This window comes from Rhinopithecus bieti, unplaced genomic scaffold, assembly GCF_001698545.2.
Source record: "Rhinopithecus bieti isolate Rb0 unplaced genomic scaffold, ASM169854v2 scaffold_574, whole genome shotgun sequence".
Classification (NCBI taxonomy): Eukaryota; Metazoa; Chordata; class Mammalia; order Primates; family Cercopithecidae; genus Rhinopithecus; species Rhinopithecus bieti.
Window position 1 is genome coordinate 3,895,307 of NW_016803605.1, and position 26,102 is coordinate 3,921,408.

The 26,102-nt window shown below is 54.8% G+C and overlaps 1 protein-coding gene across 1 annotated transcript in view; it reads left to right on the top strand.

Annotated features, from left to right (window-relative positions):
• Nucleotides 1–26,102, top strand: part of NCOR2 (nuclear receptor corepressor 2) — a 215,857-nt gene that overhangs the window by 47,890 nt on the left and 141,865 nt on the right. Inside the window, 4 exon segments of the mRNA XM_017889687.1 lie at nt 1,333–1,460; nt 4,059–4,236; nt 14,943–15,122; nt 21,296–21,409. Coding sequence (XP_017745176.1) covers nt 1,333–1,460; nt 4,059–4,236; nt 14,943–15,122; nt 21,296–21,409 — 600 coding nt within the window.

The window sequence follows — 26,102 nt, forward strand, 5'->3', positions numbered from 1 at the left end:
CTGTCTTTTTTTTTTTTTTTTTTTAAACACAGTTTAATGTTTCTCAAATCTGGGTGTACTTGGCAATCGGTATACATTTAATTTGTTGATATTGAGTTTTCTCCCCTATGATAATGGATAATGTGTTAAAGAAAAAAGTATTTGTATACTTGTTAAGCAGGAAGACTATACAGGACAATTGTGCTGTCAGTGTCCAGACTGTCACAATAAGGGAGAGAGACCGGGCTCAGCTCCAAATTCGGCCAAGGCAGCTGGGGCCTCATAGCCTAGCCGCAGGGCGGAGGGAGGGGTCAGTGGATGGAAAATTACTAAGAGGAGCGCTTGAGGGTGGGGGGTTCCTCTAGACTGACTTACCAGGATTCCTGCAGCTGGGCAGAGCCCTGCAAGGCCAAGGTCGAGGTCGAGGCCCTGTGGCGAGAGGATGGGTTAGAGGAGCTTGACTCAGGTATGGGCAAGGAGAGTCTTTGTCAATGGACCGGCAGCGTGTTATTAAAGGAGGAGGGTTTGCCTAAGGCTTACCCTTCTGGCTGTGATACGAGCCTTACCTGCGGGAGTTTCTCTTTTGCGGGGCAGGCTTGGGGTCAGGGGCGCTTCGTTCTGAAACTTCGTCTTTGGGCCTCGCTGGCCATCGGCTGTTTGTCGCCATCACTTGCCACCATCCATCCTTCTCCTGGCAAGTGAGGCCTGAGCCTCGTTCCCTCACGTGGGCATCACTTACCCACCCTGCCAAGAGCTGGGCATCTAGGTTGGGCCTTTTCCCAGTTGTTGCTGCAAATGCATTTCTGTTTTTACAAGTAATGCTGCTCCGTATGCACCTTCAGTCCTGTCTTCCCAGGCCCGCATTTCCAAGCTGCAGCTCCTCAGGCTGGAGGGACCCATTGCCTGGCAGGGGTAGGATGGGGTGGGAGGGTAGAAAAGTGAAGACAGCTTCCTCTACTCTGTCTTCCCACAATCAGCGCCAACGTGGCTGGCAGACAGACACTGTGGTTAGGATGGTTCCAGGCCTGTACTAGCCTCTGGCCTCAGACAGCCCCATCAGCCCTCCCAGACTTGGTGGTCTCACCTGGAAGGTGGGCGTGATCGTGGGACTGTGGGAGGCTGTGTGGGAAGGACGCAGCCCAGGGCCATTCAGCCGTCAGTGTTCCTTCTTCTCCTTGGCGTTCCGCCCCAGGGGTAGCCTCTGGCCAGATGGTCCCTGAAGTTCCCTGCAGGACTTGGGCTTATCTGCCTAGGGCAGGAGCGAGCCTAAGCAGGGAGTCCACGGCCTTGCCTGCCGTGCCCCACCGTGCCCGTGCCCGCCTGCGCTCACTGCTCCTCTGTCCCCTCCTGCAGGACGTCGGGCTCCTGGAGTACCAGCACCACTCCCGCGACTATGCCTCCCACCTGTCACCTGGCTCCATCATCCAGCCCCAGCGGCGGAGGCCCTCCCTGCTGTCCGAGTTCCAGCCCGGGAATGAACGGTGAGGAGAGAGTTGCTGCCTCCTTGTCCAGGGCGTGGGAGCCCCTTCTCAGATGGAGAAGCAGAGGCCCATGGTGGAGTAGGAGCACACAGGGTCCTGTGAAATGAGGGGGTGTCGGGCCATGTGTTCACCCTTGACCAGGTGTGGCCGTGACTTGGGGTGAGGATGAGGACGAGCAGGGAAGAGCCACATGGCCCTCAGACTTCCAGCGTGGAACTTCAGTGGTCTCTGTGGGTTTGGGCAGCAGTGGGGACCTCCAAGCTGGGCTGCAGCAGGGCTGGGCTGCTGTGGGAAGATTCGAGTCCACACCTGGTGCCCCTGGGGCCCCTGCCCTCCCCTCCCATTCCTCCTTCTTCTCCAGCTGGCAGAGGACGCCCCCTGGTGTGTGCCTGTGCCGGGCCAGCCTTACTTTCCTTGATCCAGGTGGGAGGGGAATGAACAGGTGAGGTGGGGGCATGGGAGGGAGGTGGGATGGGGAGCTGGGGGGACTACAGCAAGGGGAGGGCCAGGGCTGGGCCACAGCCAGCTCTCCATACATTTATTTGGGATTGTCAGGCCATGTTCTTTCTCCCACCTTCTCCAGGAGCTTCTGCTAGAGACGGCCGAAGTGTGGGGAATTGTGCCTATTTCTCAGATGGAGAAGCTGAGGCTGCGAGTTTGAGGGATAGGCCCTTGTTTGCTCAGCCAGGACTAGAAGTCGAGGCACCAGGCCCCAACCCTTCATGATACCATGGAGGTGTCCCAGGGCCCCAGAGCAGGCGGGACTGGTGAACTCAAGTGGGAGGAGGAGGGGAGGCCGAGGCAGTGTGCCTTCTGTGCCTGGATTGGTTTCCTGGGGCTGCCATCACAACGTGCCACAAACTGGGTAGCTTCAAGCCACATCAGTGCATTCCTGGGATCTGAAGTCAGGGCGTCCGCAGGACCGCGCCCCCGCGGAAGGCTTGGGGGGAGGACGCTTTTCTGTCTCCTCCAACTTCTGGGGGCTACAGGCATTCCTCGTCTGTGGCTGCGTCGCTCCAATCTCTGCCTCTGCCTCTGCCTCACGTGGCCATTTCCTCGTCTGTCTCTGTGTTCTCTTGTCGTGTTACAAGGACCCCAGTCATCCTAACCCAGGATGGCCTCCTGTTAGCTTAATTCCGTCTGCAATGACTCTAGGTCCAAAGAAGGTCTTATTTTGAGGTTCCAGTGGCCATGGATTTTGGGAGGACGTTATTCGAGCCACTGCAGTGCTGCTGTCATGTTTAAGTGAAAACACCATGCGCTTCCTGCCAAGCACCGTGTAATGGTGAAACCCTAGGTTCTGGGCCTTGAAGAGGGGGATGTCTTGGGGCCCACCTTTGGAGGGACAAGGACTTGAGGGCCCTCCAGGGAGGTGAGCCTAGAGGGGTGGTTACCTCGCCCCACTGGGTGGGGCCAGCAACATGGCCCCAGCCTATGCTACAGTGGGCAGAGTTTAGTCAGTCTACAGCACTGATTGAACGCCTACTGTGTGCCAGTACCTGGGGACAGCCATGAACAAGACCACCCTGCGTTCATTCTAGGGTGAGGGAGGTGGCCAGGAAACACCTGTGGCCACCAAGCACGTGGGGAGGGCAGTGGAGAGAGAGCAGACAGGCGGGTGTGGTGTGGTCTGGCCCGGGCCAGGAGGCGCCATCTGCACCAAGATGTGAAGGGGAGGGGAGCTCAGGTGGAGGGGCTGAGGTCTCAATGCTCCAGGCAGAGACCAGCAGATGCAAAGGCCCTGGGGCAGGAGTGCAGTCGGGGGACAGCGAGAGCCAGGCCAGACAGGGCTTGTGCAGGAGGGGAACGGCTGAGGATTCCCTGCTCAGCCTCTGGGAAAAGCATTTCAGCAAGGGCCATGTTCAGGCTCTTTCTGGTGGGTGATTGCTGGGCCTGAGAGGTGGAGGCCAGGAGTCCCAGCTCTGTGGGGTGTGCTTAATTAGGCAAGGCCATGCCCTCTCTAGGCACACTGTGGAGGAGCATTCAGGAGAGCCAGTCGCTGGGGATGCTGGGCAGCTCCGGTCTCTGTACTGGGCTGCTGGGCTGAGTTGAGAAGATGGTTAGGCCAGGTTCAGCAGCAGGAGTTCTGCGATCGGCCAGCGATGTCTGCCCTGCGTGGGTGAGAGGGAAATGGCATCACGGGTGCTGTTATCTGCGTTAGGCTCACAGTGTTTCCTGAATGAACTGTGTCTGTGAACCACCAGGCAATCTTGTTAAAATGCGGAGTCTGACTCGGTAGGCTTCAGGTAGTACTGGAGATTCTGCATTTGTAACCAGCCCCAGGTGGGGACGGTGGGCTGGTCCACGGACCACCCCAAGTGGCGAGGGAGGGGCAGTCACTCTGGGGCGTTCCAGTGCCACTGTAGCGCACTCCCTCCCTGTAAACGTCTTTGGTGAATGTGGACCTGAAGGAAGGCAGCGCTGCATTGGAGTCCTGCCCCGCAGTGGGACCGTGGGAGGTGGGCTCCTGTGAGCACCTTCCTCGCAGGATCATACAGAGCACGGCACGCAGTAGGTGCGCGGCGCAGAGGGCAGTCGGGGCCTCGGGAGTTCTCAGCTGCAATCTCCTGTGTGACGCCGATGCTCTTCATCCCGCAGGTCCCAGGAGCTCCACCTGCGGCCAGAGTCCCACTCGTACCTGCCCGAGCTGGGGAAGTCGGAGATGGAGTTCATTGAAAGCAAGCGCCCTCGGCTAGAGCTGCTGCCCGATCCCCTGCTGCGACCGTCACCCCTGCTGGCCGCTGGCCAGCCTGCAGGATCCGAAGACCTCACCAAGGTAAACCTGGGCCCCCAGCTGGGCGCTTGTCTGCCCCTTGAGGTTCTGCTGCTGGTTGGGTTGGGTGGGAGGTGGCGGGTAGGTGTACAGGGAGGGGGCAGCTCGGGCAAAGGCTTGGAGGTGGGCCAAGCACCGGGTGCACGGAGCTGGGTGGCAGGAGGAGGGCAGGTGCTGGGGCTCTCTGGAGGTGCCAGAGTGTGGGAAGAAGTGGGGAAGGAAGGTGTTCCAGGTGGGCGGAGCAGCAAGTGCAAAGGCCCTGGGACAGGAACAGGCTTGTGGTCATGAGGCAGCTGGCGTGAGGGAGGGGAAAGCTGGGAGGGGAGGGTCTGGGGTGCCGTGAAGCAGAGAGCTGCCATCTGGTGGGGGTCAGGACGGTCCTGTGGTCGGTGGCCAGCTTTCAGCACATTCTGAGAGCTTCCTCGAGGGCGGGTTGTTTGGTTCCATGATTGCTTGGAACAGAGGGCTTAGTGACCCCTGCCTTGAGCCCTGCACAGCAGGTAGCCCCTGGGCCCTGAACGCAGGCCTCTGAGGTGGACAGCTCAGGGCTCTGCCAGGCGCCTGGGGCTTCTGGATTCTTAAGGGGCAGGGAGGTGAGACTCCAGAGTCCCCCGAAGTGACCTGGGACAGAGTTGGCTCAGCACTAAAGGGGCGGTGCTTGGTTAGGACATGGTCTGGACACCTAGAGTGACAAAGCCTCCTTCCACTGCCCAGTCCAGCCGCTCCTTGGGGCACCATGTGGCACCGGGCTGGCTTGGGTTGAGTCTGCAGCCACCCAGGCCTGAGGGACGGTGGATGCAGTTTGGGCAGGGGGAGCCAGACAACTTTAGGCTCATCTCATCTCCATGGGGAGGCTGCCTGGCATTGCAGGTGGCCCCAGGCCTCACCTGGGCGCTCACCTATCCCAGGGCCCTCCGTCCGTCTGCTCTCAGGTGACCCAGTGTGATTTCCACCACCCCCACCTCCACAGCTGTGTAACCTTTGCACCTCTCTGAGCCCCGTTTCTTCCTCACTGATCTGGGACCTTGTGTGCAGGGTGTCACCTTGTCATCTGGGTGGAGGGCTCGGCTGTGGGCCCCATGCGTGGGGACTACTTGGCACCCATGAGCCGGCATGGGTGGTGGTCTGGCTGCAGGGCCAGGCCACCTGGGCCAGACTCGGCCTTCTCTTGGGGAGAGAGGATACCCGCGTGGACCCTGGGATATCCCTGGGGTGGGCTTGGGCTGGCAGGTGGTGGGGGGGCCGTCCTGGGGCTGGGATGGCAGGGCTTCCCCTCCTGCTCTGAGTGGCTGTGGCTGCGACACCTGCACACCTGCCAGGTACCCACAGGGCTTCCTCTGGGGCCAGGGGAGGGAGGAGCTGGGGTGTCTGTGTCGTTGTTGGTTGGCTTGGCCTCCCTGCCACTGGGGCAACCCCTGCCTCACCAAGTTGTCGTGGGAAAGTGAAGGTCAGTTAATGAACTGCTAGCCAACAGACCACATGCGCCTGAGAGCCTGCTCAGGAACCTCCCCCGGTGGATGCAGCTGTGTCCTTGTTGGCACTCAGGGACTCCACCCTGGCCACCTCCCTGCTCTCCTGCGTACTTCCAGTCCATTCTCTGCTCTACAATATCCCAATTCCAGCCTTCTGCCCACGCCTGAGACCACCCCCGGCCTGAGCTCGTCGTTGCTCTCTGGGAACTTTGCAGTAGCCTCCTTCTGGGTCTCCCTGCTCCTGCTTCCCTCTGCCTCCTTCAGTGTATCCTCTAAGCAGCAGCCAGAGGGCTCTTATAAAGGCAGACGCCTACGTCCCCCTGTGTGTCCCTCCTGTGCTCCAAACCATCCGTGGCTCCTGTCTCAAGCAGTAAAAAGCCAAAATCCTTGCCATGGGCTGCAGATCCGGCATGATCCAGCACCATCACCTCCCAGACCTCATCTCCCTGCACCAGTCCTCTCAACCACTCAGTACAGCCTCCCAAGCCACCCTGGAGTTCCTCAAACACGACAGGCATGTTCCCATCTGGGGACCTTTGCACCGGCTGTGTCCTCGGCAGGAGCGCCCTCCCCCAGGCACATTCCTCTTTCCTTGTTCCTTCCAGTCCTGGCTGCCCTCCAGGGCCTGCACGGCAGGGGAGACCTGTGGCCAGTCCCGTGGGGACTCCTGAGGCCGCTCATGGCTGAGGCTGCAGCCCCACCACATCCTCCCGGGGTGTGAGATTCAGCCACGGGGTCCCTGCCAACCTTGAAGGGGATCTCTGTGGCCCGGGGCTCGGGACCCCTGCACTTGGGTCTGGGCTTGGGACTGGTGTGGATGCCAGTTCCTCTCTCTCGGGCGCTACCCCATTGGGGACCCCAGCCAGCATCCCTGCTCTGAGGCCCAACCCTTCTAGCACATCCTTCCTGCCCCTCCTCCCCTTCCTTCTCTCCTACACCTCCCTCCCTCCTTCTTCCTCCCTCCCTTTCTTTCCACCCAAACAGCCCCCCTGTCCTGCTCACTCCCCTTCACCCTCTGCTTCCTGGGCTCCTGCCATCTCTCCCTGCTCATCCCCTGGGGCTCCCTCCCTACCACAGAGTACTCCCAGTCGCCACCCAGCGCCACCCAGCCTGTCTGCCTGCGGCCATCTGTCCTTGCCTTCATTACTTGTCCCTCCCCCTCACCTCCCAGCCACCCCCTCACCCATTGGTTCTGCCTGCCATCATCTCCCACCAGTGGCCTTGCCCCTCCCCATCCACTCACCTCCCCCCACAACCATCCCCTTGCTTCCCCACCCCTACCCCCATCTGCTCCCCCTGCTTCTCCCACTCGCCTGGAGTCCACGGTGCTGTGAGCCTAGTCAGCCCTGGCAAGAACTCACAACTCACAGCCGGACAAGGGTGCCCGGGGGTTCTTGGCCTGTGGCCATTTCTTGGCTGGAGAGCGACACCTCCCACATGTGTGTCCAGCCTGAGGCCTGCCACGCCTCCAGTGCCCTAGACAGCCCTTTGTTTTCACTCCTCTTTGAAACAGAAAGTGGAACCTAGACGGTTGCGGTGGTGAGGATGTGCACAGATTAAGCACCTGTGGTTTGCTGCTGTGGGAGTTTGCTGTGGTTTCAGTAAAGCTCAGGACATACCAGGCTGGAGGCTTGTTCTCTCTCCAGCTTCCACAGAGGATGCCGACGGCAGGGCTGGTGGGGGAATCGCAGGCAGTGTCCCCAGAGGCTTCTGTCCCCCAGGGTCACTCAGCCGCCCAACTGTGTCTGACTGCCCAGGCCGGGGTGGAGACTGTGGCCAGGTGGCGTCCTCATCCTTGTTGCAGCCTGGTGCCCAGCCTGCACAGGCCCCGCCCTGCCCTGCACAGCCCTGGGGCACCATAAGCTCCTTAGCAGCCTCAGGGCAAAGGCGATCCTCCTCCTGCAGCAGGAGTCGGGGTGGGCGGTGGGGACGGGGAGCCAGCCCCGGGGAGGGAAGTGGCCACTCAGGCCTGCAGGGTCCCCTTCTCTGCCTGATGCGGCCGGATGGGATTGAATGGTGGACTCATAGGGTGAGGCACCTCCTTTATCAGGAGGCTGGCGCGCAGGAGGCATTCACACAGTGGTAAGAATGCTGACAGTGACGACGGGTGCCATTAAGTGAGCGCCGACTGCCTGCCAGGTGCCAAGCCATGCCCAACCAGTGTCATACCCTGCTCTCTTCCCAGCCTGAGGAGGCTGGGTCTATGATGTCCCTTTTGTAGATGGCCCCAGGCTGAGCGAGCTGGACGCAGGGGAATGGGATTCAGGCCCAGGCATCTGGGAATGCACCCCACGCCTGCCTCCAGGTTGACCCGCTGCTCTGGGTCCCCTCTGGTCTCCCTGGTGGGGTGCCCTCCTCCCTCTACCTGGCATCCCCCATTAGCACTGGAATCTGCTTTCCCCTCTTTTTGTTGTTGTTGCTATAGGAGGCAGGAGAGAATTTTAGCTCAGCCGCCTGGGAGAGGTGTTTCCATTTGAACAACTCCCCTGAAGTCGAGCCTGGATGGATAGCAGGCGAGGGTGTGTGTGTGTGTGCGCGTGTACATGTGTGTGTTTGTGTCCGTGCGCGCGTGTGTGCGGGTGTTTGTGCGTGCATGTGTGTGTGCGCACGTGTGCCTGTGGTATGTGCGTGTACGTGTTTGCATGCATGTGTGTGTGCGTGTGTGTGCATGTGCGTGTGTGTGGGTGCACGTTTGTATGTGTGTGCGTGTGTGCGCATGTGTGCGTGTGTTTGCGTGTGTGTACATTGCGCGTGTGTGCGTGTGTTTGCGTGTGTGTGCATTGCGCGTGTGTGGGTGTGTGTTTGTGTGTGCGTGTGTGTGCGTCTTTGTGTGCATGCATGTGCGTGTGTGTGCCTGTGTATGCGCGTGTGCGTGTGTTTGCGTGTGTATATGTGTGTGCATGTGCGCGTGTGTGTGCATGTGCGCATGTGTGTGTGCGTGCGTGTTTGTGCGTGTGTGCGTGCGTGTGTGTGCATGTGTGTGTGTGTGCATGTGTGCGTGTGTGTGCATGTGTGTGCGTGTGTACGTGTGTGTGCATGTGTTTGTGTGCAGGCAGTTCAGGGCCCAGCCTTGGAGGGTGACCAACCCCTGCATGGGCTGTTGTCCCATGGGTGTGAGTTCTGTCTCTGCAGAGAGCAGGCCCGAGGGGTGAGTCTGCTGCCTGCGCCACTCTCCAGCACGTCCGCGCCCTCTGGCCTATGGGTTCCAGAGGGTCTCTCCGTCCCTTACCATTGCTCTGTGGTTCTTTCTGCCTGCGTGGCTTTCCCTCTTCTTGTCAGGAATCCCTCTGCCTGCGGTGTGCCCCCTGGGATCTCTTAGTCTCTGTGTCTGTCTCTGTTTGTGTCTCTGCCTCTCCATCGCTTTCTCTTTGTGTCCCTCTATCTCTCTTTCTCTTTGTGTCTCTCTGTCACCATGTCTCTGTCTTTCTGTCTCTGTTTCTCTCTGTCTTTATGTCCATTTTTGTTTCTCGATCTGTGTGTTTGTCTTCGTCTCTGTGTCTGTCTCTCCTCTCTGCTTAGACCACAAGGTGGGGGTGTGACGGACTTGGTGCTGGGGCCTGGCCAGCCTAGCCACAGTAATTGCTCCAGGCTGTGAAGAGATTTGGAAAGTCTGAGCAAGGGAAGATGCCTGGGAGAGCGCGTTCAGAGGTTTTCTGCATCTGCTGTGTGGAATTCAGCTGGGCGCCTGAGGCAGCAATTTGATGGGATTTTTTCTGTGTGTGCCTCCTCTGCCCCACTGTGTTCCTGTTTTCTGATGCTTCTCTGCTCTTCAGCTTCTGGAGTTCTGTGGCATCAGAGACTTCCTTGGGAATTCACCGAACTTTGTTTTGGGGACTTTAGAATTGTCACAAATAGTACTATCTCTGAATATTCCTAAGGGGGACAGACGGCCCCTATCAAATTTAAACATGAATTTTGGCTCACATAACTGAAGTCCAGCATTGGTTAGCTTCAGGTACAGCTCTATCTAGGTGACATGATGTCCTCAGGACCCTGTCTCTTTTCATCCCTTGGCTCTGCCATCTTTCACAGGGTCTTGGTGTGTTAGCAGGAAGGAAGCTGGTGACTCCAGGCCTTCCTTCTCCCAGGTTCAAGGCGAGCAAAAAGAGAGAACTCTCCCTCCTTCTCTCCACACTTCTAGCCCCAAACTGCTTTTTCTCCTCACCATGAGTGGGCCCGTGCCTGTCCCAGAACCTGTCATTGTGGCTGGAGTAGGGGGTGTACTAGGAGTGCGTGAAGCTGGGCCCTGCTTTTTCCTGGAGCTGGCACAGGGGAGCTGAGGGGCTTTTCTGCCTCTGTGTCTTCACTTATGCTGTAAACTTTTCTCTTTCACACTAGCTTGAAGTTTTACAGCAGTGGCATCTTATGAGTAGAAGGTACCCACTGCTCCCTGGCAACTTGTGTGGGGTGTATTAGTTTGTTTTGCTCCCCACGGGTTTGGGTGGGTGGGAAGGTGGACAGTCATCGGGAGTGCGCCTGCAGGCCTGACCGCCAGGCTCCCTCAGCCCCCACCCTGGGAAACCCAGCACCAGGGGAAGCACTCTTGGCAATCTGGGTTTGCCTCTTCTTTTTCAATTGAGGGGCGGTTCACAAAAAAGTAACCACATTAAAGTGAAGAGCTCATTGGCTTGTAGGACATTTACAGTGTTGTGTTGTGCAGCTGTCACCTGTCTAGTTCTAGAACATTCTCATACCCCAGAAGGAGACCCCCATACTCATTAATCAGTCACTCCCTGTATTAGTCTGTTCTTACACTGCTAATAAGGCCATACCCAAGACTGGATAACTTAGAATAGAAAGAGGTGTAATTGACTCACAGTTCTGCATGGCTGGAGAGGCCTCAGGAAGCTTACAGTCACGGTGCAAGGGGAAGCAAACACATCCTTCTTCACATGGCCACAGCAAGAAATGCTGAGCAAAAGTGGGGAAAGCCCCTTATAAACCATCAGATCTTGTGAGAACTCACTCACTATCATGAGAACAGCATGGGGAAACTGCCCCATGATTCCTCCACTTGGTCCCTCCCACGACATGTGGGAATTATGGGAACTACAATTTAAGATGAGATTTGGGAGGGGACACGGCCAAACCATATCACCCCCCACTTTCCCCTCCTCCTTTTTCCGGTCAACCATAAATCACTGTCCATCTCTATGGATTTGCCTATTCTGGACGTTTCATGTAAGTGGAATCGTACACTCTGCAGCCTTTTATGTCTGGCCACTTTCACTCAGCATCATATTCTTGGGGTTCATCCACAGTGTAGCCTGGGTCAGTGTTTCATTCCTTTTTTTTTTTTTTTTTTTTTTTTAATAACGATGAGGTCTTGCTATGTTGCCCAGGCTGATCTTGAACTCCTGGGCACAAGCGATCCACCTGCCTCTGCCTCCATGTCCGGCCCTTCACATTGCATTGTATGGATATGCCATGTTTTATTTATTCGTTCATCAGGTGATGGACTTACTTGTGCAATTTTGCTGTGAATAAAAGCTAAACCCGAACTTAAAGAAGAACCCATTAAAGACAACAGCTTTTATCCATGGAGAGTTTAAAGGAAGTAAGTTTTCAGCAATTTTTCCGAGTGTTGCTAGTGGTTGCCAGTTGCTGCTTCTACTCCTGGTGCTGCCTGTTAGCCCTGGGGATGGAAACCTTCTTTTTGTTAACGTTGCTTTGGAGAATTATTCCCAGGTTGAATGAGCAGTTTTCTCTCACAGTTTTAGGGTGGCCTGGCCCCCAGAGCCCTTCCTTCCACATCCTTGTCCTTGCTCTGTTATCTCTCTTCTTGGTCCAGGTAGAAGAGCAGAGATAGGATAGCAGAGATGTTTCTTGCCACCAGTAGTGTGACCGGGTTCTGGGTGCCATGTTTGCTGCTACCTTTTGTCTTAAGAACCTCAAGAAATGACATGGGCTGCAGGGAGAGACCAGCCAAACACCCAAGGTGGACTGCAGTGAGGGGCTGGGCGGTGGCGTGGGGATGCGGATCTGATGTCAGTTGGCACAGAAGGGGTGTTGGGCACTCTGGGCAGCAGAGCCAGCCTGTGCAAAGGCTCGGGAGTGCCAGACGCATGAGCTGTCCACGGTTTGCTGTGGGTGGGGTCAGGTGCCCATGGCCCCCTGCCTGCCCTCCTGCTGGGGAGCAGTGAGGGCCCCGCACCCACTGGTACATGCGTACACACAGGTTTTTTCTAGGGAGTTTTTCTTCCACACACACTTTTGCCTTGAATTTCTGGAGGTCTTGCATTCTGGGACCCTGGAGGGGGTGCTGCTTTGGCACTTATGCTCAGCCCCATGGTTCTGTGGGGTGAACAGATGTGTGGCCATTTCTGACATGGAAGCCCCTGTAGCCTCCCTCTTCAAGCAGCTTCCAAGGTAGGACACTGAGTGGCCTTGGGCACGTCGTCGAACTGTAATCCCACTTCCCAAGGTGGTTATGACAGTTACGTGGATTAAGACTTGTGAATTGCTTAGAGCAGGAGGCCAGCAAACTCCAGCAAGCTCCAAATCTGGCCCTCAGCATGTTTTTGTAAATAAAGTTTTATTGGCACATAGCCACGCCTACTTGTTCCCCATCGCCTGTGGCTGCTTTTGCAGTACAATGGCAGAGGTGAGTAGATGAGACAGAGACCTTGTGGCCCTCAAAGCTTGAGCTATTTTTTTTTTTTTTTGAGACGGAGTCTTGCTCTGTCACCCGGGCTGGAGTGCAGTGGCATGATCTCAGCTCACCGCAAGCTCCGCCTCCCGGGTTTATGCCGTTCTCCTGCCTCAGCCTCCCGAGTAGCTGGGAGTATAGGCGCCCGCTACCTCGCCCGGCTAGTTTTTTGTATTTTTTTAGTAGAGACGGGGTTTCACCGTGTTAGCCAGGATGGTCTCGATCTCCTGACCTCGTGATCCCCATCTCGGCCTCTGGCCCTTTATAGGAAAGTTCCGGCCTCTAGCATCCAGTCCCAGTGGCCTCCAGGCTCTGTTTCCTCCTCTGGTAATGGAGATGGAACAGCAATCCCCTCGGAGGGCTGTTGTGGGGTCTACTTCATGGGGTGTGCAGAGGACTGGGATGGGCTGAGCCGTGAGCGGCCCCAGGTGTGATTTCTAGGGTAGCCCTTGGGGAGGTGGCCTGAGGAGCATGAAGGACCGCATTGGGGCGATTGAGGGATGAGGGCCCTTTTCTCTATTTCCCTCGAGGAGTCTGTGTGTGTGGAGGGAGCACCGGGTTGTCCAGGCCCCGGCTATGCTTGCCTCCACATCTCAGATGGTAACAGAGGCTGGAGGCAAACCTAATATGACTCTAAGACTCTTGGCCCCTATGGGTCTTGCTGGGACTCTGTGGGTTGAGGGGAGGACAGAGGCTCTGAGGATGGCAGGAGTGGACAGAAGATGACGCAGCCTCTGTGAGTCCCAAGGTTGGGGGGGTACTTGGTGGCCCCCGGGCTGCAGTTGTCTGGGGAATAATGCACCCTATGTCCTCTGGGTGCAGCTGCCGTGGGGGTGGGGAGGCGGTGGCCTGGCTCAGCTCTGGGCCTTGTCTGCCAGCAGCTGCCGGCTTGGCCCCAAGGATGGCACAGGGAGGGGGCTGGGTTCTGGAGCCCAGCTAGGGGAGGACCATCCCAGCCAACATTTATTGAGGCTTACGGTATGACAGGCTCAAAGCCATTAACTCATTCAAGACTCACAAGGACCGGGGAGGTGGAGGTGCAAACTGTTCTCCCCATTGAACAGATGAGGAACTGAGACAGGAAGCAGTTGAATGATCTGCTGAAGGTCATGGAACTGGAGAGTGGCAGAGGGGGCTGGGATGTGAACCCAGGGCTGCACGGGGGAGGCCTGGGTTGTTTTTTCTAACCTCCTTATCCTGAGAGTGTTCCCAGCACAGCCTGGGTGCACCAGACTTTAGCTGGTGGGATGAAGGCATCCATGGATAACTGAATCCAGGCTTCCTTTGTTGTTAAACACATTTTCAAAAACAACTGTATTACATGAAGAGTAACTCTCAGTGAAAGAAAATCAGAGAAAAAAACAGGCAAATAAGAAGAAGAAAGTAAAAATACCCTCTTCTGCCCCCGCTGCCGAGATAACTCCTTTTAGCTTCTCTGTAGCCCGTTCTGGTGACTTCTCCGTGTGTTTGGGAATAGATGTTTTCTGCAAAGCCATGTGTGTGTTGGCTGCATGGTTCTGGAACTTGCGTGTTTGGACTGAGCTTCATGAGAGAATGTTTACAGAGGTCTGCAGAGGCCAGGCCCTGGGAGGATGGAGGCTGTGGGTCTTGGTTCCTTGAGCTGGTGGGGAACACACAGATGGGGTAAGTGGAAGAAGGGAGGTGTGTTATGGGAACAGCGAGCCGGAAGACTTCACAACTTGAGGAAAGCCTGGGAAACCATTCATGTAGCAAGAGCATTTGAACTACATCTTGAAGGCTGTAAGGGACTCTGAATTTTGGAGAATGGGTGATGGCTGGGATGGGGATGGGATCCTTGAACAGGTGAGGACTGTCCTGACAGATGTCCAGTACTCTGGGCCTGGAGTCAGGGATGGAAACTAGGGGTGTATTGGGGAGGGGGTGTGTATTAGTCCGTTTTCATGCTGCTGATAAAGACATACCCAAGACGGGCAATTTAAAAAAGAAAGAGGTTTAATTGGACTCACAGTTCCATGTGGCTGTGGAGGGCTCACAATCATGGCAGAGGGCAAGGAGGAGCAAGTCACATCTTACATGGATGGCAGCAGGCAAAAAGTTGGCAACTACATTAGTCAGGGTTCTCTAGAGGGACAGAACTAATAGAACAAATGTAATATACATATATTACATAAAGGGGAGTTTATTAAGGAGTGTTAACTCACACGATTCCACAATAGGCCATCTGTAAGCTGAGGAGCAAGGAAGCCAGTCTGAGTCCCAAAGCTGAAGAATTTGGAGTGTGATGTTCGAGGGCAGGAAGCATCCAGCGTGGGAGAAAGATGTAGGCTGGGAGGCTAGGCCAGTCTTGCCTTTTCACATTTTTCTGTCTGTTTTATATTCGCTGGCAACTGATTAGATGGTGCCTACACAGATTAAGGGTGGGTCTGCCTTCCCCAGCCCACCCACTTAAATGTTCATCTCCTTTGGCAATACCCTCACAGACACACCCAGGATCAATACTTTGCCTCCTTCAATCCAATCAGGTTGACAGTGTTAACCATCACAGGGTTGTACAGACTGGGGGTATCCCCCGTGCTGACCCCATGCCTGTTTTTTTTCTGCCACAGGACCGTAGCCTGACGGGCAAGCTGGAACCAGTGTCTCCCCCCAGCCCCCCGCACACCGACCCTGAGCTGGAGCTGGTGCCTCCGCGGCTGTCCAAGGAGGAACTGATCCAGAACATGGACCGCGTGGACCGAGAGATCACCATGGTGGAGCAGCAGATCTCTAAGCTGAAGAAGAAGCAGGTGTGAACAGGCAGGGGGACGGGGAGTGTTGGCTCTGAGTCTCCATTCTAGCAGCAGTGACTGCAGTGTCACAGACATGTGCCAAGCCCTTCCCAAGTTCCTGAGTGCTCACTGGTTTTTATGCCCTTTACATTTATTGGACAGGAGCACCATCTGCAGAACTTTCTGCCATGATGGAAACACTGTGTATCTGCAGGATAGCCACGTTCCACTACTGAGCATTTGAAATGTGCCTACTGCAACTGAGGAACTGATTTTTAATTTTTGTTTAATATGCATATGAAATGTGCCTTTGAATAGCCACACAGGCTGCTGCATTAGACAGCACAAGAATGGTGGGTGAAAGTTCAGGATGTCTAGCCAGTCTGTCCAGGTTCAGATCCTGTTTCTTCCAGTACCAGGCAACATGAGGTGGGCAGTCCCTTCTCTGTGCTTCACTTTCCTTATCTGTAATGTGGGGAAACAGCCCTTGGCTCTGGAATCTGAACGGACTGGCCTCATAACTGCTCTTTACTAGCTGTGTGGCCCTGGAACCTTCATCTCTTGGAGCCTTGGTTTCCTTGCCTGTAAAATGGACAACTTGTAGAGGAGGGAGCAAAATCCCGAGATTAAAAATAAATCCTCATCGTCACCATTGAAACCACACAAAGACACGTGGAGATAAAGCTGATGTAAATATTTATAACATTCATTTTATAATTTTGTTTTAAATATGAGTTAATATACAATTCCTTGATAAAATGCCTTTTCCCAGCTCTTCATGCTTTGCTCCCTGGTATCATTCAGGTCTCTGCTCAGATGTCCCCGACACCAAGAGGCCACCCTCAGCCTTGTACAGGAACACGCACCCCCAACCCTCCTCTATCCCAGGTTCAGCCAATCCAGCCAATTCTAGCTGCTGCTGCTTTTTGTAAATAAAGTTTTATTGGCACAGCCATGGCCACTTGTCTGTGTATCTCTATACACATGTGTGTCTATATGACTGCTTTTCTGCCACAGTGGCAGAGTTAAGTCATCACAACAGAGACCTGTGTGGCCTGCAAAGTCAAAAATATTTGCTATTTAGGCCTTTAAAGAAAAGCTTTGGGCTGGGCATGGTGGCTGATGCCTGTAATCCCAGCACTTTGGGAGGCTGAGGCTGGAGGATCACTTGAGCCCGGGAGTTTGAGACCAGCGTGGGCAACATAGCAAGACCCTGTCTCGACAAATAATTTAAAACATTAGCCAGGTGTGGTGGCACATGCCTGTGGTCACAGCTACTTAGGAGGCTGAGGCAGGAGTGCCTGAGCCCAGGAGGTTTAGGCTACATGAGCCATGATTGCCACTGCACTCTTGCCTGGGCAACAGAGTGAGACCCTATCTCAACAAAAAGAAATGCTGCTGAGCGCTGATCTGTCTCATCACCCCACTGGTGGCGTCATTATTTGAATTAACATAGACCCAGCTTTGTTATACAGTGGTCCTCTCCTTGTCTCCCTGTTAACTGCTGTGTTCTGAGGGGTACATGGTAGGTGCTCATTAAAAATGGTTGATTCAGTCCTTGTGTCACTGTCTGGGCCCCAGGGAGCGTCTAGACTAATGGGGGAAACAGGCTCATATCTAGTGCCCTCCAGATAAGGAAGTAGGGGCCCTAAGGAGGATCAAGGGCTCCTTCCAGCCACTGTAGGCAGGGGGTGAAGGCTGGTGAGAGAAGGCTTCCAGGAAGAGGTGCCCTGGTAGCTGGGTTTTGAAGGATGCTTCAGGGGGAGAGCATTGATTTCAAGGGGCCATCACGGCTGTCACATGGTTGGGGGAGCCAGAATTTGAGGATAGTCCAACAGTGAGGCCCGGTCCTGGAGACTCTGCCAACTGTCCCAGGCTTCAGCAGGCAGTAGGTAGGTCTCATAATGGTGGCATAAGCATCCCGAGAGGGGCCAGGCCGCAGCGGGGGTGGGCAGGCATTGCCAGGGCCAGCCTGGTACCACACCTTTAGCAGGGAGGCCTGGCCCTGGGGTGGGGCTGAAGCTGCGGGCACTGGCACACATTGGTGACTGCGGCTGGAAGCCGGGTGGCTCGAGGCAGCTCTCAGTGGTTAGGTTTTTGTTTGTTTCTTTGTTTGTTTATTTCCCTCTAAATTCCACGTTGGCATTTTTTAAAAGGAAATTCTCAAGCATAATCATTTTAAAGCGCACAATTCAGTGGCATTTCTTACGTTTGCAGTATTGTGCAGCTGTCACCTCTATCTGGTTCCCAGCCATTTCAACAACCCACAGGGAAGCCTCATAGGAGCTAAAGCAGCCACTCCCTGTTCCCCTGCTCTCTGTCTCTGTGGACTGACCTGTTCTAGACATTTCCTATATATGGCATCACACAGTTTGCGTCCTTTTGCGTCTGGCTTCTCCTACCTAGCGTCATGGTTTTGGGTTTATCATGTTGTCTCTTGTCTCAGTTCTTCATTCCTTTTTATGGCTGAATCATACTCCATTGTATGGAGATGCCACCTTTTGTTTATTTCATCATCTGTGGCCATTTGGGCTGTGGCTGTTGTGAATAATGCTGCTGTTGAACATTTGTGTTCAAGTTGTGTCGCGACACCTGTTTTCAGTTCTCATGTGTATATACCTAGGAGCGGAATTGCAGGTTTGCACAGTAATTCTAGGTTTAATTTACTGATGACTTTCCAGGCTGTTTTCCACATCAACTACCCCATTTTACATTCTTACCAGCAATGCATGAAGGTTCCAGGTTTTCCACATCCTCACCAACCCCCTCTAACCTTTTTTTTAAATTTTGAGATGGAATCTCACTCTGTTGCTCAGGCTGGAGTCCAGTGGTGCCATCTTTGCTCACCAGAGCCTCTACCTCCGGGGCTCAAGCAATCCTTCTACTCAGCCTTCTGAGTAGCTGGAAGTACAGGTGTGCATCACCACACCCGGCTAATTTTTGTATCTTTTTATAGAGATGGGGTTTCACTATGTTGCCCAAGCTGGTCTCCAACTGCTGGTCTTGAGTGATCTGACCACCTTGGCCTCTCAAAGTGCTGAGATTTCAGGTGTGAGCCACTGTCCCTAGCCACACCAACCCTTTTTTATCTTCCTTTAAAAATGTTTTTGGTCGGGTGTGGTGGCTCACGCCTGTAATCCCAGTACTTTGGGAGGCTGAGGCAGGCGGATCACGAGGTCAGGAGTTAAAGACCATCCTGGCTAACACAGTGAAACCTCGTCTCTACTAAAAATACACAAAAATTAGCCAGGCGTGGTGGTGGGCACCTGTAGTCCCAGCTACTCAGGAGGCTGAGGCAGGAGAATGGTGTGAACCTGGGAGGCGGAGCTTGCAGTGAGCCGAGATCATGCCACTGCACTCCAGCCTGGGTGACAGAGCGAGACTCCGTCTCAAAAATAAAAAATAAAAAAATAAAAAAATATTTTTGATTCCAGCCATCCTAGTGGTTGTACAGCGGTATCTCATTGTGGTTTTGACTTGCATTAGACGGCCCTTTTTAGCATGTCACTGCTGTGCAGCAGTTTTTTCAGCATTATCTCCTTGATCTTCCAAACAACCTTATGAGGTAGGCATGTACTCGCAGGTTCTGCTGAAGTAGACACTGAGGTCAGGGAGGTGAAGTGCCCTGGCTGAGGCTGCAGAGCTCGTGAGTGTGGGGCTCAGGCTTGAATCCAGGCCCAGCAGAGCTGAGTCACCCTCTTAGCTGGATCTCTGTAGGTGTCCCAGGTAGTATTTTCGCTAGTACCTGAGGAAGGGCCACCTTCCCTGGCTGGGGGTAGCCTCCCTCCCATCCACCCTTTCCCGGCTGTGGACTTCTTCCCCTTCTTGGCTTTGTTTGGTGCTTTGGGGGAGTATTTTGATGTCCTTCTTGAAGCGACCACCAGGGGTTGCTGTGGGACTGAGGCAGTTCTGCTCAAGCTGCCAGCACCATCACCTGCAGAAGCCAGCACCCTGGATTTTCTGGCTCTTTCTGTATTCACTTCTTGGGTGCCTTTTTGGGTTCATACTGATCTGCTCTGTGGTCATGCGCAGGCTGTGTGAGTGTCATAAGTGAAGCAGAACCATGTTCTGATCTCACTTGTGATGCCCTGTCACACTGCAGAATGGGGCATTGGCTTCCCGTCTGACCTTGGGCCAGTGCCCTAAACCCTCTGGTCTTCAGCCTCCCTCTTGCTATGAAGCAGACGGCAGCATGATGGGACGCTCTTTCCAACGGTGTTAGGAGGAGGGTGTTCGATACATGGACAGATGAGGATGAGGATGATGAGGTGATGAGGATGAGGATGATGGGGGTGATGAGGATGAGGGTGATGAGAGTGATAAGGATGATGAGGGTGATGAGGAAGAGGATGGTGAGGGTGATGAGGATGAGGATGGTGAGAGGGATGAAGATGATGAGGGTGATGAGAATGAGGATGATGAGGGTTATGAGGATGATGATGATGAGGATGATCGGGGTGATGAGGATGAGGATGATGGGGTGATGATGGCGATGATGGAGGTGATGAGGATGAGGATGATGAGGGTGATGAGGATGAGGATGATGAGGGTGATGAGGATGAGGATGATGGGGTGATGAGGAAGAAGATGATGAGGGTGATGAGGAAGAGGATGGTGAGGGTGATGAGGAAGAGGATGGTGAGGGTGATGAGGAAGAGGATGGTGAGGAGGATGAGGATGATGAGGATGAGGATGCTGGGGGTGATGAGGATAGATGAGGGTGATGAGGATAAGATAGAGGGTGATAGATGAGGATGATGGGGTGATGAAGATGAGGATGATGATGAGGATGATGAGGGTGATAGGATGAGGATGATGAGATATGAAGATAATGGAGGATAAGGGGATGAGGATGCTGGGGTGATGAGGATGATAGGTGATAGAATGGGATGAGGATGAGGATGATGGGGGAATGAAGATGAGAATGATAGGGGGATAGGATGATGGGGATGAGAGAGGATGATGGGAATGAGGATGATGGGGGTGATGAGGATGAGGGTGATGAGGGTGATGAGGATGAGGAAGAAGGGGGGGTGCGGGTGGGGAGGGTGAGGGCGATGGATGATGGGGGGATGAGGGTGATGAGGATGAGGATGATGAGGGTGATGAGGATGATGGGGGGATGAGGATGAGGATGATGGAGGGATGAGCATGAGGATGATGAGGGGGATGAGGATGAGGATGATGGGATGAGGATGAGGATGATGGGGGTGATGAGGATGAGGATGATGGGGGTGATGAGGATGATGGGAGTGATGAGGATGAGGATGATGGGGTGATGAGGATGAGGGTGATGAGGATGAGGATGATGGGGGATGAGGATGAGGGTGATGAGGATGAGGATGATGAGGGTGATGAAGATGAGGATGATGTGGGGATGAGGATGAGGGTGATGAGGATGAGGATGAGGATGATGAGGGTGATGAGGATGAGGATGATGTGGGGATGAGGATGAGGGTGATGAGGATGAGGATGATGAGGGTGATGAGGATGAGGATGATGGGGGGATGAGGAGCTCTGTGGGTGGCGTGCTGCCTGTGTGTCAGGTGCCAAGTGCTTTGCACATATCATCAGCTCATTTCACCCTCACACCAGCCCCCTAGGGTGGTAACTCTTTTATCCCCATTTTCCAGAAGAGGAAGGGAAGGCTCAGAGAGGTCCAGGAGCTTCTCAAGGCTACGCAGTAAGTAGGAGTGGGAGCCAGTAGGACTGGCTCCAGTCTAGCAAGTGCAACTGCGGAGTCTGCGCGGCCTCTCCTAGCACTGCTGCTGCCTGTAGGAACCGTAATGGGTAGTAATGCCAGCTCATAGCAGGCCTGGCTGCGCCTGCCTGTGTAACTCATTGAGTTCTCACCATGGTCAGAATGGTGGCACGGCAATCAGCCCTGTTTACAGATGGGGAAACTGAGGCCTAGCGGGGTGAGGCTGCTCGGCTGTGCTTCCCTAGCTGGCAAGTCATGAAGGCAGGATTTGAACCTGGCTTCGGAGCTTGGAGGTTGCAGCTGGCCCGGGAGCTGGGGCCTCTCCCGGGTACGGAGTCCCTGGGGTGACTCACAGGAAATGGGTAGCAGCCTGACTTCCTGTGCGCGGCCACGGCCCGGGCTGCAAGGGGGCCTCCCCGCGCCCTGGGAGCTGCAGCCCTCCTTCCGCCTGCTGGGGTGCTCACCCCTCACGCTCTGCCTCTTCCCACAGCAACAGCTGGAGGAGGAGGCTGCCAAGCCGCCCGAGCCTGAGAAGCCCGTGTCACCGCCGCCCATCGAGTCGAAGCACCGCAGCCTGGTGCAGATCATCTACGACGAGAACCGGGTATGTGTCCCTGCCCCTGCCTGCTGCTCCCTGGTGTTGGCCATGAGGTGCTTCACAGGGGGCACCATGAATAGGGCTTCAGTGTTCCCATCTGCAAAATGGGCAGGGGGCCTCGCCACCCTCTCTCCCGGAGATGCAGGGTTTGTGAGTGGGTGGGGGAAGGTGACCAGTGGAAAGCCATCCTGATGTGGCCTCTGGGCTGTTCTGCTCAGACACGCAGATGGGTGTGAACCGTGGCTAGCCAGCGGGATGCAACACAAAACGGAGGCTTTGGGCTCCGGGAGAGCAGCAGGGTCCAGCTGATGGCCCAGGGTAAGGGGCTGCCACTTTAGGCACTCGTGCAGAAGAAATCCCTTTAAGGCAAAAGATAATGACGTTATGACCGCAGCAGTGAGCTCTCATGGAGCAGCTGCTCCCGTCAGTCCTGGAAGGGCACGTGCAGGCGTCGTTTCCATTTTCCTAAGGCCCAGAGAGGTTAAGTGACTTGTCCAGAGTCACACAGCTAGGAAGCATTGGACCTGGATTTGAACCTGTGGGCTGTCAGACCACAGGGCCTGAGTTCTCAGCACCAGCTTCCACTGACACTGGGCCCTCGAAGGGGCCTTTGAGATGATTGAAACACAGAGTCTGTAGCAGGCTGTGGAGGCCCATGGAGATCCCACTGGGGGCAGCTATAGGGGGTCTGGTCTTGGTGGAGGGGCTTGGGGTACCCAGAGCCATGTCTCCAGGGGCTGGACCCTAAGGGTCTGTGCACCCCGAACGTGGAACCTTGTGTCTGGTGAGGTGGTAAGCTCCCCGTCTTCCCAGGCAAGCCACTACCAGCTGGGCTTTGATGATTTACAGTCGACTTTTTCTAAATGTACTCAGGATCTGTGGATGTTGATCCCCTCCCTTTTTTTCTGGATGAGGAAACTGAGGCCCAGAGAGGGACTGGTCCTTGTGAAGCGTGACAGATGAGGAAACTCCTCTCCCTCCCTTGGCTTCTCTGGTTCCCCTCCTGCCTGTAGCCCCAGCCACCCTTCCCAGCTGCCTCTTCTGTAATATCTTCCTTGGCCAATCAGTGCTCAGAGTTGAGGTGGGGGTGGGGAGGCCTCTGGAGTCTGGTGGGTGCCTGCAGTAGCAGCCTGAGACAGGGAACTACTGGATCAACTGGTTTGGCTACGCCTCCACCTCTAGAAACAGCAATGGCATGCAGAATGAGACAAGCCTGTTTGGGGCCTGGGAACTGTGTGCCTGGGTCAGTCTCCCACACCATGGCCCCTCACCTCAAGTACCGCTAGTAACAGTCATAAGAGAGCCCAGGGGCCACACGTCCTTCAGCCAGGCATCTTGAGTTCAAATCCCATTTCTCCCACTTCCTGGCTCTGTGACCCTGGAATGTTTTACTTAAACCTCCCTGTGCCTCAACGCTTCACAGCTTTAAAACAATGACAAGGATGGCATCACCTAGGACAGTTGGTGTGGGGATGAAAGGGGCTGATTTCCTAGTGCCCTTAGGACAGACAGTGCCTGGCACCAAAGAAATGCCAGCTGGTGCTATTAATTGTCATTATCATAGCTCTTATTTCTTCTTGTGATTGTTTACCTTGTACATTTAATAGAACAGTATTTGCATTTAGTAGAACTACTACTATTCTCTCCATTTTGCTCATCAAGAAACCAAAGCTCAGAGAGGGGAGGGGACCTCCCTGAGATTGCAGAGCAAGTGAGCTTTGAGCCTGGGACTCGGAGCCAAGATTGAGGTTGCTCCAGGAGCCCGAAGTAGAGGGGACATGGACAGGGCTCCTGAGAGTGTCACCTCTGCCCGCCCTCTCTGATCCTTGGTGGAGAGCAGGCACGGTTCTCTTCAGCAGCTGTGGAGGCCAAGTCAGTGGCTGAGCACATTGCTGCAGTGCCTTGGTCCTCTACCTGGTACTCCTCTCCTTGCAGGGCTCATACTGTCACTTCCATCTTTGCTCAAGTGGCCCCTTCTCAGCAAGACCTGTGTCAACCCTCTACTTAATACTGAAAACCCTTCTCTCAGGAAAACGGGTTTTCAGGATTACACCCATTTTCCTCCTTTGTGGCTCCTGATTCTCCTTAGCCCTTGTCCTCATGGGACGTGATTTCTAGTTTACTTATTTATTCTGTTTATTATGAATGGAAACTCTGTGAGGGCAGGGATTTTATTCTTGCCCACTTTTATTTCCAGTGGTATCTCCAGCACCTAAAACGGTGTTCACCACACAGCAGATGCACATTAAATAATTGTGCAAATGTTCAGGTGGCAGAAGGGGAGGGGAGATGGAGGCGAGTGGCCAGCTCTGGCCTGTGGAAGAGGCCTCTGGTTTGGGGGCGTGGGGGTTGGTGGGGACCCTCCACCTGGGCTGAGCCTCTGAGCCTCCAAAGCCTGCAGCCTGGTGTGCGGGAGGCCCCCAGCCGCCTTTGGCAGGAGCAGCCAGGACTTACCGCCTCTTGGGGGATCAGTAGGATTAAATTTTAATCTGCCTTCCTTTCCTGCTGGTTCCTGGAGAGATGGAGGGCAAGGGTCTGTCTCTAAACGCCGAGCCAGCCGGAAAATGCAGCTTCCCCGCCAGGCAGGGCCCGCCTGGCAGTTCTGAGTGCTGGAGTCTGGCTCATTATCCATTCAGAGCACATTGGTGAGGCACCCGCTGAGCAAGGCTTTTCCCGCCTCCCCACCTTGCGTGAGCTGCCTGCGTGGGCGGGGGCCAAGGCCGGGCAGGTGTGCACAGATGGCAGGGCAGCCGGCAGGGTGGCTGCAGCCTAAGAGCAGGAGCAGACGGGGTGGCCTGGGCCCAGGAGGGCAGAAGCATGACCTGGAAGTGAGCGCTGGGAAAGGCTTCTTGGTGGCAGCGGGTGGGCTGGAAGGAGGGCATTCGGGTGAGGGACATGGCACAGGCCAAGTCCCAGAGATGGGACTGGCGTCTCCTTTGATCTTCAAAGGTGGTGGGCATGAGGGAGGAGCCTGTTGGTTCCAGGACAACGCACACACTTGGAATCTGGACAAAACACACACACAGGCAGCACTAGCAACGTGTGGATACATAAGGGGTGTTTGTGCAGTGCAGGTTGCTGGTACTGTAGGAATTCAGGACAGAACAGGCAGAGTGGGCTTCCTAGGGGAGATGGGCCTTGAGCTAGGTTGACTAGGGAAAGGCAGAAGGCTGCTTCCAATGGAGATGTCTACGACTTATTCACAAGGTGAGGAGGAGGCAGGATTGATGGAAGCAGCAGCCCCAGTTGCTGAGTAGTGCAGAAATCAGCAGAAAACTCGGGTCCTTGTCTTCGAGTTTAAGCATCTTAAAAGGAAGGTGTTTCTATGATGTGATTAGGACTCAGTATGTGCACATGTGATCGGGACTGAGCAGGGCAAAGACGAATAACACCATCCACAGTCACCGTGAACGTGAAGCATTCAGTAGAGGCTTTTGGGGGTTTTGGCACTCCTCGTGCTTGTTTGTCGGGCCCAGCATCAGACCCCCGATTCAAGATTTTCAGAGCAATGCTTCAGACCCCATCCTGTGGCCCCAGCATCCTGTGCCAGGCCCCCACCTCTGGCCTCCATGCCCAGCCACCTGGTCATCAAAACTGCCCCCAGGGTCCAGGGGTTCTTTCGGATCATCCGTTTCAGCCCCGCAGGGCTGCTGCACGCGTTCTTTGACCTGCTGCTTTTCCTGCTCGTCACACACCCTGGGAGGGCTCTGCGCAGGGCTCACGGGCATGGGGCTCTGTTTGAAGATGAGGAAGCTGAAACTCAGGGTAGGCCACTGCCCTGAGGCACTGCTGCAGCCAGCGGAGGAGCTTGAGTGCAGGACTACGGGCTCGGGGCTTCTTGGGTGAGTAGGTGCTGCCCGCAATCTGCAGATGAGGAGGCCAGTGCGGCAGAGAAGGGGCTAGGATGGGGCTTCCAGGCAGGGGAGAGGCGAGGGAGTGGTCAGTGTCAGGTCTGTTTCTCTGCCCTATAGGACAGCCACATATGGATGCGTGTGTGGTTTGTGTGCCTGTGGGTACACGTGCATATACGGATGGATGCATGTGTGCTGTGTGTGTTGGATACACATGTGTGAGCATACATGTGTGCCTTTGGATGACTGTGCATACTTGTATGTGAATACTTAGAGTGAGAGTCGGCTGGTGTGGGATGAGCATGTGGTGATTTGTGCAATGATACAGTACACCTGTGTATGTGTATGCGTGCATATGTGCATGTGTGTGGAGCTCTGGATGGCTATGTGCACATGTGTATAAGTATATATGAGTCAGCATGTGGGGTCTGTGGTTATCTGTGCACTTACACATCCACGCACACACACGTGGGTGCGTGTGTGTATGTGTGTGGGTGTAACTATGGTTGCTGTGTGCACATGTGTGAACACATGCATCCACGAATTGGCACGTGTGAGGCGTGTATGTAGGTATTCATGTATCTGTGCAGGCACGTGTGAGGCGTGTATGTAGGTATTCATGTATCTGTGCACCTGTATGCATATGCATGTGTTCACACGGGTATGCGTTAGGCTGTGTGCATGTGTGTACAGATGGATGTGCGTGAGATGGCGTGTGTGGGGCGGGTGCGGTTACATCATGTGTTCACTTGGGTGCATGTGTGTGAGTATGTGTGTCTGCCTTGATGTGTGTGGACATGTGTGTATATCTTTTTTTTTTTTTTTTTTTTTTTTTTTTTTTTTTTTTT